Source organism: Phalacrocorax aristotelis, chromosome 7 (assembly GCF_949628215.1).
Source record: "Phalacrocorax aristotelis chromosome 7, bGulAri2.1, whole genome shotgun sequence".
Taxonomy (NCBI): domain Eukaryota; kingdom Metazoa; phylum Chordata; class Aves; order Suliformes; family Phalacrocoracidae; genus Phalacrocorax; species Phalacrocorax aristotelis.
Window position 1 is genome coordinate 36,338,637 of NC_134282.1, and position 12,007 is coordinate 36,350,643.

The 12,007-nt window shown below is 39.0% G+C and overlaps 1 protein-coding gene across 2 annotated transcripts in view; it reads left to right on the forward strand.

Annotated features, from left to right (window-relative positions):
* VPS13C (vacuolar protein sorting 13 homolog C) overlaps positions 1 to 12,007 on the forward strand; it is a 103,440-nt gene that overhangs the window by 60,331 nt on the left and 31,102 nt on the right. For both annotated transcript variants that reach the window (XM_075100099.1, XM_075100100.1), the window contains exons 50-59: positions 5 to 234; positions 1,013 to 1,105; positions 2,114 to 2,479; positions 5,983 to 6,072; positions 6,494 to 6,649; positions 7,742 to 8,006; positions 8,830 to 8,990; positions 9,544 to 9,665; positions 9,927 to 10,221; positions 11,585 to 11,974. In XM_075100099.1, coding sequence (XP_074956200.1) covers positions 5 to 234; positions 1,013 to 1,105; positions 2,114 to 2,479; positions 5,983 to 6,072; positions 6,494 to 6,649; positions 7,742 to 8,006; positions 8,830 to 8,990; positions 9,544 to 9,665; positions 9,927 to 10,221; positions 11,585 to 11,974 — 2,168 coding nt within the window. The remainder of the gene's footprint in view (positions 1 to 4; positions 235 to 1,012; positions 1,106 to 2,113; positions 2,480 to 5,982; positions 6,073 to 6,493; positions 6,650 to 7,741; positions 8,007 to 8,829; positions 8,991 to 9,543; positions 9,666 to 9,926; positions 10,222 to 11,584; positions 11,975 to 12,007) is intronic.

Below are 12,007 nucleotides of genomic sequence, written 5' to 3' on the forward strand. Positions count from 1 at the left end.
ACAGAAATATCTGTACGGCCAAACATGACAGTAAAAGCTGTGATCATGGATCCAGAAATTATATTTGTTGCTAATTTGACTGATGCTAATGCCCCTGCCTTAAAAGTTTCCTTCCAATGTGACTTCTCTTTGACATCTGGAAAGCTTGCACAAAGGATGACAGCTCAAGTGAAGGGTTTCAAAGTATTGGCCTGTGCTTTTCTCGAAGAAAAACATGACAAGAATGTTACTACGGTAAGAAAACTTGTTTTTTGTAGTGGAAAAATGTAATGAGAACTGTTGGCAGGTGTGTCCTTTAGTTGGCATATCCATAGCGCTCAGAAAACTCAGGTTTCATATAATTTATTATGAACATAGGAAGGGACTGTGCATCATGTCGTATGCCATTTAAAGGCGACTTATCAGCAGGTGGAAGACTTCACACAGAGCTCTGTCTAAAACCTGTGTAGTGCATTTGTAAATCAAATTAAAAGTTTCTTACTGAAGAAATTGTATGAGGGGTTTGGAAGACTAAGAAATACCTCTCTGCAACTTTGTTTACTGCCTGTCACTTTAGTTGTTGCAGTAGTGTATGCTGATCAGCATGTTGTCTGGAACGTCATCTACTCATTCCTGGCAGGGAGCATTGATCCACAATGGTGGCCTGTGTGGTTCATATCACACGTGATATCTTTCCTTATACATTTGGTTTTCTTAAGGATTCAGGGTTTTTTTTGACTACAGCATTGGTCTATCTTGTGTATTGGGTTTTTGTTTGGTCTGTTTTTTTAAGCCTTACATCAAAAGCTTTTATTTCACTAACTTGTAATCTTCCAGCACAAAATTGCTCTTGTGCAAATTTGGATGCTGGAATGAAGCACAGTAACACTATGGAAAGAATGCTGTTACCCTGTAACCTGTTATTTTATGAGATTAGCATCCCTTTAGCTTATAGGATTAAAAAGCACAAGATTGTTTGAAAAGGTTAGATTCCAGGATTTACTTTAATAATCAAATCATATTTTTCACCCAGGTGTTACGGCCATCTTCTTTGGTCATGGAAAATATGATGCATGTCTCAGGGTTACAAACTGTGGTAGTAACAATAGAAGAACTTACTGTAAAGGTAAGATTTTTAAAGCTGTCTTTGGCAGAACAGCTGTGTTTCTCAAGTTGTGTCTTGGGGTTTTTTAAATTTTTGTATTGCTATTTAAAATTTCCATTTTCCATTTTTTTAATTCCAGAAATAGGCATTTATCCTTTTTAGAGCTGCTCTGTGTTTGGAAAAAAAAATAATTACATGTTCCTTTTTTGCCAATCTCTTGGCAAGAAAGAGCTAATTTAAATACCTCAGGTACTGGGATTCCTCCTACCAGTTTCTTCCAAATTTATGAAACAACCTTTCCCCTTGCTGCCACCATCACTATTTTTCTCTTCAGAGAGACTTTTAAGCAGGAGTGTGGACACAAGTTACTGTAAATTTAAGGCTGTTAACATGATTTCCAGAATGATGTAGAATGTGAAATACCTTGTTCTTAACAGGTAAATTCATAATTGTGTATGTACTAAAAGTCTTTCTGAATGTAATTTGCTAGTTCTCATATAAGAAGTTCACAAAATTGCATTTGTGGTCTGGAAAGGTGGTCAACGGTGAAGTCTTAAACTATAAGTAATAGTACGTTGTTCCTAGAGCATAAAGCTTTTGACAGATGTACTGTACTGCTAATTGAAATGGTGGTGTACATAATTGCAAACATGCTTTTTTGAACACCTCAAAGATCTTAAATTCACGCTTTACAGTGTAGTAGGGTAAAAATTGATATTGATGACTGTTATGGGAGTACCATGTATCAGTAAAAGTGAATTCCAATCTGAGATTTTTGTTCTTGAGCCTGTGAGATTGTGAGGCAGGAATTGGGAAAATTTGTAGGAAAGGATAGTAAGAGGAGGTCCATAAATGGACTCTGTTTCTTTATCTTGGAATTTAAGTTGCATCTCTTACAATGGCCTTTAATGCTCTGCACCTGTATGAAGAACCCAAGAGTTATTTGCCATTTCCATTTATTATGTATTTTATATGTTAATCAGCTGTAAAATGTTTTGCACTATAAAGGATTTTTTTAATTTGTTCAAGATCTCACCAATAATTCTGAATACTGTGATGACCATTATGGCTGCCATAAAACCCAAAGCAAAAGAAGAGGATTCTAGAGGAGCAACTGAAGTTTCTGAGAATTTGTGGCAAGTGAAGCCTGTAGATGAGTGCAGTGATTGGTTTCTTGGTGTTGATGTAGCCACAGAAGTAACAGAAGCTTTTAAGGACTGTGAACATATTCTGAAAGAAGAGAAATTCGACATTTTAGTGAAATCAGTTCAGATCACCTTGGAATGTGGTCTGGGACATCGTACTGTCCCTTTATTGTTAGTAGAATCTGTGTTCTCAGGTGTCCTTAAGAACTGGTCCTCACTGATGGAGGTCACTGCTGATATGTCACTGGAGGTACGTAGAATGAAATTGTTAGCAGTTTAAAAAACTTCTGCACATTTCATAATGTTCAAGCAAGTTTTTAGTACACTTTCTATGTGCTAAGTTAATAATAGGTTTAAGTTGTAGTGCTCTTAGGAGTTCTCTGGTAGTCAGGCAAGTATGACTAAGCATATTGTAGTTTTTACAGAAACCTTGCGATCAGTGGTAGATTTTAATGGCACTTGGTACTACAGAATAATCTAGTCCTCTCTGTTTTTTAAATTATTTTTTGCATATTCACTTTTTGCTGTATGAACACTGAGCTTGGCTTAGTTGAATATTCAAATTTAACTCTTATTGACCAAGTTTTATAATTTCTCTAGCTTTGTATTTATTGGTAAGATAAAAGTTACACTCTCTTTCTCAAAATCTTCTCTGCATTGTGTATTGTAATCACACAATGTTTATTTTGCCAGCTATTGCAAAAAAACCCGCTTTGTAATATCTCAGTTTGTGAATACTGCAGCCAAGGCTATCACTATATTGTGGAGTTTGGGATCCTGCTGAGTGTGCTGAAGGTCAGCTCTAAGACAAGGATTCTGGATTTTAGAACAGCAAACTTCAGTGCACTCAGGGCTCAGTTGAGAGGGATTCAGTGGGAAGCTTCCATGGAATACAAAGGAGCTAGTGAGTGCTGGGAATTCAAGAACTCTCTCGTGGAAGCACAAAGCCAATTTATCCCCTACAAAGGAAAGGGAAGTAAGCGGAGCAAGAGGCCCCCTTGGCTCAACCATGACCTCCTGGGTCTACTCAAATCACAAAGGGAAGCACACCAGAAATGGAGAAGTGGAGGATTATCTGTCAAGAGCTACAAGGGCATTGCCAGAGCATGCAGAGATGTAGTTTGAAAAGCAAAAGCCCAGCTCAAATTGAAATTGGCTGTAGACATAAAAAATAACAAGAAAGGTTTCTTCAGACATGTCAACCACAAGCAGAAAAAGAAGGAAAACAGGCCCTCTGTTAAAGAGTAAAGGAGAGTCAATCACCAACAATGCTGAAAAGGCAGAGGTCCTCAACACTTCATTCACCTCTGTCTTTACCAACACTGTTGGGTCCCAGGCTTTGGGAACAAAATTGCCGGTTGATCCAAACACCGACCCACCATCGGTGAAGGAAGAGTTAGTACATGAATTACTACAGGAGCTTGACCCCCACAAATCAATGGGCCCTGACGCCCTCCACCCAAGGGTGTTGAGAGAGCTGGCTGACATCACTGCAAGGCCACTCTCCATAAGCTTCGAGAAGTCATGGAGAACGGGGGATGTCCCAGAGGACTGGAGGAAGACAGATGTTACCCCTATCTACAAGAAAGGCTCGAGGGAGGATCCGGGTAACGGTAGGCCCATCAGCCTTACTTCAATCCCTGGGAAAGTTATGGAATGAATCCTCCTGGGGGCCCTCACAAGTCAAATGAAGCACGTGATTGGAAAAAGCCAGCATGGCTTCACTAAAGGTAGATTGTACTTGACAAATCTGGTGGTCTTCTATGACAAAGTGACTTGCCCGGTTGACATGGGGCGGGCAGTGGACATTGCCTACCTAGACTTCTCCAAGGCCTTTGATACAGTCCCCCATACCCTCCTCCTGGAGAAATTAATGCGTTATGGCCTGGACAAGTGGTCTGTGCAGTGGGTGGGGAATTGGCTGACAGGCCGCACCCGAAGGGTGGTGGTAAATAGCTCTTTCTCAAACTGGCAACCTGTCACTAGTGGAGTCCCCCAGGGATCGATATTGGGCCCAATGTTAGTCAACATCTTCATAAGTGATCTGGATAATGGGGTCAAGTGTAGCCTCATGAAGTTTGCTGATTACACCAAGTTGAGTGGGGAGGTAGACTCTCCAGAAGGGAGAGCTGCTCTGTAGGGAGATCTGGATAGGCTGGAAGAGTGGGCCAGCAAGAACCTTATGAAGTTCAGCAAGGAGAAGTGTAAGGTCATGCACCTGGGAAAACATAATCTGGGAGTGCAGCACAGATAGGGATCCACCTGGCTGGAGAGCAGCTCTGTGGAAAGGGACCTGGGGGTCCTGGTGGACAGAAAGCTCAACATGAGTGAACAGTGTTACTGCTGCAGCCAAGAAGGCCAACAGGATGCTGGGTTGCATCGAAAAGGGCATCACCAGCAGAGACAAAGAAGTCATCATCCCACTCTACTTGGTGCTTGTCAGGCCACACCTGGAGTACTGTGTACAGTTCTGGTCCCCTCTATACAAAAAGGGTGTGGGCAGGCTGGAAGGGGTCCAGAGAAGGGCCACCAAGATGATCAAAGGACTGGGAAGCTGCCATATGAGGATAGGCTGGGAGAAGTGGGTTTGTTCAGCCTTGAGAAAAGGAGGCTTAGAGGGGATCTCATCACCGTGTACCAGTACTTAAGGGGGAGCTGCAAAGAAGATGGAGACTCCCTTTTTACGCGGAGTCACATGGAGAGGAGAAGGGGGAATGGACACAAGTTGCTCTTGGGGAGATTCCGATTGGACACCAGAGGAAAATTTTTCACAGTGAGGACAGTCAACCACTGGAATAATCTCCCCAGGGAAGTGGTTGACTCGGCCACATTGGACACTGTTAAGAGTCGTCTGGACAGGGTGCTGGGCCATCTTGTTTAGACTCTGCTCTTCCTAGAAAGGTTGGACTAGACGATCCCTGAGGTCCCTTCCAACCTGTGATTCTGTGATTTTCCTCAAGATACGGTGAATTCTGAGATGGTATAAGCCTCTTTTGGAGGCAGCATATTAAAATTCCATACCACCGGTTGTGCAGCTGCTCTGTGCAATAGGTTAACTACATCTTGGTTGTATTTTGTCAGTTTACCAAATGTACCTCCACTCCATTCTGTACTGGTTATACAAGTAGCCTTCTTTCATTGCTAGATGTGCATATCCATAGGGTATAGAAGATGCATACCTAATCATATACAACTGGGGGAAGGCACTGTGGTTGCAGAAGTGGGGAGGGATGAGGAAGATAGCTGAAAGGGACTATCCAGTACTATTTGGTCCACAGCTTCTGTTCAGTTTTGCAGTGGCTGAAGGGAGGTAAAAAAACTTGGTGTAGGCTATGAGTTAGATGAATTGTTCCCATGGACCACGTGCAGGCTAAAGTTTGTTCAGACTAATTGTTATTTCATAGTACAATGACGTACTTGTGGCCTTCAAGTTCTTGATCTCAAACAACGTAGGGGAGGAGAGACTGCATTATATTAAGTGAAGGTGTTCAGAAGACATGGAGTTACCAGGTTGCCTCTAAAAGCAAGCCAGGTAGTCAGTTCTTTATAAACAATGTCACTTATGAAAAAAATGTATAAGTTACGCTTCTGTGTATTATTTTTTGAAGCCATTAAAAGTTCATGCTAGACCTCCAAAATGTGAAATTAAGAATAATTGGGGTTTTTTATTAATGTTTTTGTTACTAAATTCTATTGGAAGGAACTCAGTTCTTTATTTTTAGATGCCTTATTTAATTTTGATTCTTTCTGTAGATTCATTATTACAATGAAACCTATGCAGTGTGGGAGCCGCTTATTGAACGAATTGAAGGAGGAAAGAAGCAATGGAGTTTAAAGCTGGAAGTATGTAAACATACTTGAAACTCTGTGAAATAGTTCGAATGGACATCTATTTTTTAAAAGTTCTAGGCAATAGAACATTGACCTTTTGAATGCTGTTGCTTTGAGAGAGCTATGCAATTTCACATGAAAAGAGACCCAGCCTTTAGATATCTTAAGGTTCTTCTGAATAACATTAATTGTCCAGTGCATGGGCAAAATGTAGCGTGTAACCACACCTACAGAGAGGAAAGAAAATAACTTCCTTGCCTTCAACGGTGGTATAAAATTTCTTTGTTTGTGTAAGGTGTGAGATTTACAAGGTAAAGTAGGTTTTCCTTTGCTTGGTGAAATTGTCAAGTGTATGTCACTTTTTTTCTCCTCTTCTAACATAGGAGAAAGTAATCTATGTATTCATAACTGTCTAATGAAATTTTCATTTTAGATGAAGACTAACCCTGTCCAAGAGAGAAGTTTGATGCCTGGGGATGATTTCATTGTGCTTCCTGAGCCACAGACTGCAGTTAACATCTCTTCAAAGGATACAATGAATATAACAATATCCAAATGTTGTCTTGCTGTTTTCAGTAATTTAGCCAAGGTAGTCCTAATGGGCAGAAGGTGCTGCATTATGTGGGAAGTTCTGATTTTCTTTCTTAAAGGACTTTCTGTGCTGCCAGTCACAAGCCAATAACTATTCTGCAACCCTGACATATGTTATCTAGCAGGGCTGAGGAAGTTTTACTCTGATTAGTCATTCAGGGCTAACAAAAAGGTGGTGATAGGTTTTGAAAGAAGCAATTTTTGTGTTAGAAGAACAAATGTGCTTATGAAGGACTTAAGGAACAGTTCTATAAGCAGGCTGCATGAAAACAAAACCCTCTAAAAAAACACGACCCTGTCCTAAAATCCTTTTTTTGAAATACTAAAAGAGAAATTGATTTCTCTTCCATTGGTTTCTCCTTAATAGTATACTAAGAAAGGTGTGCATTTTAGGATTGACTTTCAAACTGTAGAAGTAGAATGCCCAGCATGTTAAAAATTTTTTTTTCCTTTATTTTCCTTGTGATAGTAGGTCTGCTTATGAATGTCCTAGGCTTTTTTCCCATTTTTTTATGGGGAGGAAGAAATACTGGTTTTCGTGGTTGGTGTTTTTTTATTTGTGTGTGTGTGTTTTTTTTTTTTTTTTTTTTTTAAAAAGGCTATTTTTACAGAATGTAACTTAGGCCTGTTTATTTTTTAATTCTAAATGAGCAACGGTTCTCCAAGTTAGTACTTGCTTATATTGTAAGTCTATATTGGCAGTCAGTTTCCATGGCTTTTGTGTAAATCAAACAAATGTCTGTAAGCATAAGTTGTGGTTGAATGTGAAGTATGTACATGGTGAATGTGCTTGGGACTTCTGTGTCCCAAGATCTTATTTTTCTCTTACAACCTAACAACTGTAAAAAATATTCTCTGTGAGGAGTATGAATGCTTATTGCAGCATCAACATTTATTGCAAATCAGAGAAAAATAATGACATTTTTTGGAAGTAATCTTTACTTCCCTGAAATACTACTGTACAAAGCACAGGTATTGCTATATTGTTTTTTTGTTTGTTTAAAACAGTAGTTGCTGGGAACTGTCTTTTAAAACCTTTAAATATGTTATTGTGGCTCTTTACGTATGACATGTATGTTGTTAATTACAGGCATTTTCAGAAGGGACTGCATCCACGTTTGACTATTCCTTTAAAGAGACAGCACCTTTCATAGTGAAAAATGCCCTAGGTGTTCCTCTCAAAGTGCTTCCTAGCTCCAATTTTCGGATAGTTGGTTCAGTTGAAAAAGAAAACATGAATGATGTAGAAATTGGTCAGAACATGGAACTGGAATACTCTGTTTTTGAAGTGCCCCAACGAGGAAAGTTGTCTGCATTGTACCGACAAGAAAGCTCCGTCTTCTCTTTAAACTTAGGTATTATGCCAGGGAACACCGTGCATTATGACATGTTGAGAATGGGAAGATGGGGAGTCAGCATGGTTAAATTCAGTGTGATCAAGATTCAGGTGAAGTACATTGTGTTGAAACTGCTTTTGAATACTGATGGCAATTAAAAAAAATTAAACCAGATACTGGACTTGTTAAAAAGATGTAAAATTCCTTCTCTCCAGTTTTTCAGAGAGTGAAAAGTACATATTTTTTCTCCCCCTTTGGCAGAAATGGAACATTCTAGAGGAGTCATTGATAGACCGTCTTATAGATGCTGGGGACATAGGTCTGTGGGTTCCAACTCCTGTTAAACAGGATCTTAATTTCTCATATCCCTGCTACCATTCAGCTTTCTGTAGTTACCCAGTTACTGAGAGCAGTTATGATTTTTCTGTGTTTTTAGCTTTGCCAGAAATACTCGTAGAATAGGATGTAGTGACTGCTAATATGTAAGCTTCTGGGTTTTTTTCTTTCCATCCTATCCTATATGAAGGTACTTGGCCGTGATACAAAGGTCATGTTCGGTGTTGCGTTTTGTTAACTCACTCAACAAATACCTCTGTTTACTGTTTGGTGTATTTATCGTGTGATGTAAAAATCATAATCTAAAGTTACGGTCTTCAAGAATATTCTGACCGTAAAGCTTTCCCTCAGTGGTGCTCAGATACTGTTTCAAGGTGCTTTTGCCAGAGAGTGCTTTGATTGCGATTGTTGCTGAGTTTAGAGAAGCTAAAGTATTGTTCAAATAAAAAATGGTAATGTGATTTGTTTTGCCTAATTAAGACTTCTGTATATTTTTATGGATTAGAACTTCAGGGATATAAAGAAGTGGTAAACATTCCCATAGCCAAACCAGGTCGACGACTGTACAACGTAAGAAACCTTCTTGTTGATCATTCAGACTCGATCATTGTACAGATAGATGCTACAGAAGGAAATAAGGTTATTACTCTGCGATCTCCTCTGCAGGTAAAAAAAGAAAAAAAAAACCACAAAAAAACACAAAAACCCCAAACAAAAAACCCCAACACACCAAAAGCCTGAAAGCAGTACTCTTCTCTGAGTGAGTTTGCTTCTCTTCCTTAATGCGTTTTTTTTCAGACTATAATTTTCCAAAAAGTTACTTAAAGGCAAGTAATTAAGTATTTTATTCTGTTACATGAATTTATATCTGTATTCTGTATGTGGGTGTCTTCCTGATAAATGAAAAATTTGGTTCTTACTTTTAACCTTTGGGTTTCTGTATCCTTGACGTTGATGTTGGAATATGTACTTTTTATGTGACTTGGCATTTTAAGCATGTTTTTCAGTTCATGGAACTTAAAAGTAGCATAATGTTCTCAAATGCTTGCATATTGTTTTCCTTGATGATTGTATTTCTTGTTAAGACACATAGAATTCTGTTTTCCAGAGGAGTTTAATTAAATCTACTAATGTTGTTTTTCCTTGTTGCTATTTGTGCTTTCTCTTTTAGAAATTTGTACCATAGAAATGTAATGAAAATTATGTATTTTGATCCTAGATCAAGAACCATTTCTCAATCCCATTTATAATCTATAAACTGGATAGAGACTCCAAGTCGCTGGAGCCAATTGGCATATCCAAGCCAGAAGAGGAATTTCATGTTCCTTTACATTCATACAGGTACACTTTTTCTGTTCTGTAGGGCTAATCTTTGTGAGGCTGATGCACAAATACAACATTAGTGTGGAAGCTTAAATTTGTACTTGGAACTTTTCCTGACTGGGATAAATAATCAAAATGCTAAATAACCAAAATGCTACCTTAGCTAGGTAATTAGTGTGCTGCAAAAGCCCTTCACAATATTAGCAATTACTTTAAAACAGGTGAAGTCAGCCATCAATGGAAAGCTATTGTGTACCATTACCTGTCATCTTCCCATAGGTGTCACCTATATGTTCGACCAACAGGCATGTTGGAGGGTCAGTTTAAAGAATCCACAACTTACATAGCCTGGAGGGAAGAGCTACATAGGAGCAATGAAGTGAAGTGCTTGTTACAGTGCCCAGCCATCGAGACAAATTTCTTGCCTCTGATAATCAGCTCAACAGCCATACCTGATGAACTAAATTTTATTTCATCTTATGGAGAGGAGTGGAATCCTGCCTACATTATCCACCTTTACCCTACACTGACTGTGAGGAATCTTCTACCATACTCCTTGAGATATTTGCTTGAGGTAAGTTATTTTATGGTTTTATTTGTAAATCCTTTACTTGATTTTAATTAAGACTATATTTAGTTAGAAGTGAAGGCGAATGTAGTGTGGATGATAGTGAATGTTGGTTTTTGTATTTTCTATTGTAAATGAGTGAGTCAGCTGGTGGATTGATTCTGGGAGTTTTGGGGATTAATTGCTTTTCATTTGGGTATACCTTGCCAGTTCTGCCTTTCTCCTTAAATATGAATCCTGTACTGGATTGGTCTTTCTCTTTTACATTCTTCTCAGATCCTGTTTCTCTTTTGCAAGATCTCTTTTTTTTTTTCACAGGGAGAGGTGTAAGAAAAAGCATCTGACATTTCTGGAACTTCTCTGCTATGTAGAAAACACAACTCCTCTCCATTCTGACACTGATTCTTTGCTGAGGGCTACTGTGAGGTCTCCCTTGCTCAAATTGGGAGATTTCTTAGCGGGGTGCTATGCAGACTTCTTTCAGTATTTGCAATATCTAATATTTCTTCATGAAAGCTGTGACTGATTCTAGGAAATAGAAAAGGTGTGAAGATTTAGAACTATCATCCTAGTTTGTTCTGTTTTGTCCTACTTGCATAACTGGTTGTGGCATTCATTGAGATGTTTCTTTTGCTTCTGTCCAACATCCTAATGGCACTATTTCTAGTTTTCCATACCTTCACTGTACTTCAAGTACTGAAGTCACAGAAGTACTTCAAGAACAGAGTCACCAAACATAGAACAGAGTGCCGTTGCCTTGATTGAGGAGCTGGAAACTAGTAGTTCAAATAGATTGCTGAAGTCACTGTACGTGTAGATAGGTGTGTGTTTATTGTCATCCCATCCCTCGACTAATCAAGCCTGGCCACTGTTCAACACAGTAAAAATTAGGAAAGCTGTTGTGGGCTGCTACTGCCTGAGGAAAGCTGTGTTACCAAATAGTATGGATGGCATAACTGCCTGTTTTCTGCTGTGGGTGTTCTTTAATGTGTAAAGTCTTCACCGTACATCTGCAGCACAGTCCAATTCAGTGTTGCACTCAGTATTTTAAGTATATGAGTAAGAACTCATTGCCAAAATCTATCGGAAATCATGGAGTAGTGAGGGAGGGAGAGAACAGAGAAAGGGGATACATTTGAACTTCCTGAAATCCAGAATTAAGCAGTCTTTACTGTCCTGCAAGAAAAGTGCAACTGATCTCAAATTATTCATATGATCAGGCTCAAATGAAAGTGATTGGAGACTGTGACCTGTGCTACTGAGATACCTGAAACGTGTATCCTGCAGAAGAAGAATAAAATGCTGGTTTTTGAATACCTAAATTTAACATATAAAAAACTTAATTTGCCCCTTTTTAATTTCGCTACAGGGAACAGCAGAAGCCCGTGAATTAACGGAAGGGAGTGCTGCAGATGTTTTTCATTCAAGAATCAATGGAGAAATAATGGAGCTTGTGTTGATAAAATATCAAGGCAAAGACTGGAATGGGCATCTTAAAATTTGTAATGGGATGCCTGAATTTTTTTCTGTGTGTTTCACATCCCATTCTGCGACAGTGATGACAGTGGATATTTATGTACATACTAGGCGAATTGGAAGCCGTGTGATCTTGTCTGTGTTCAGTCCTTATTGGATAATCAACAAGACTTCCCGTATTCTCCAGTATCGAGCTGAAGACACTCATGTGAAGCATCCAGCAGACTACAGAGATATTGTTTTGTTCTCTTTTAAAAAGAAAAATATTTTTAGTAAAAATATGGTATGCTTATTTTAGGTGGTTGTAGTGGTAGTG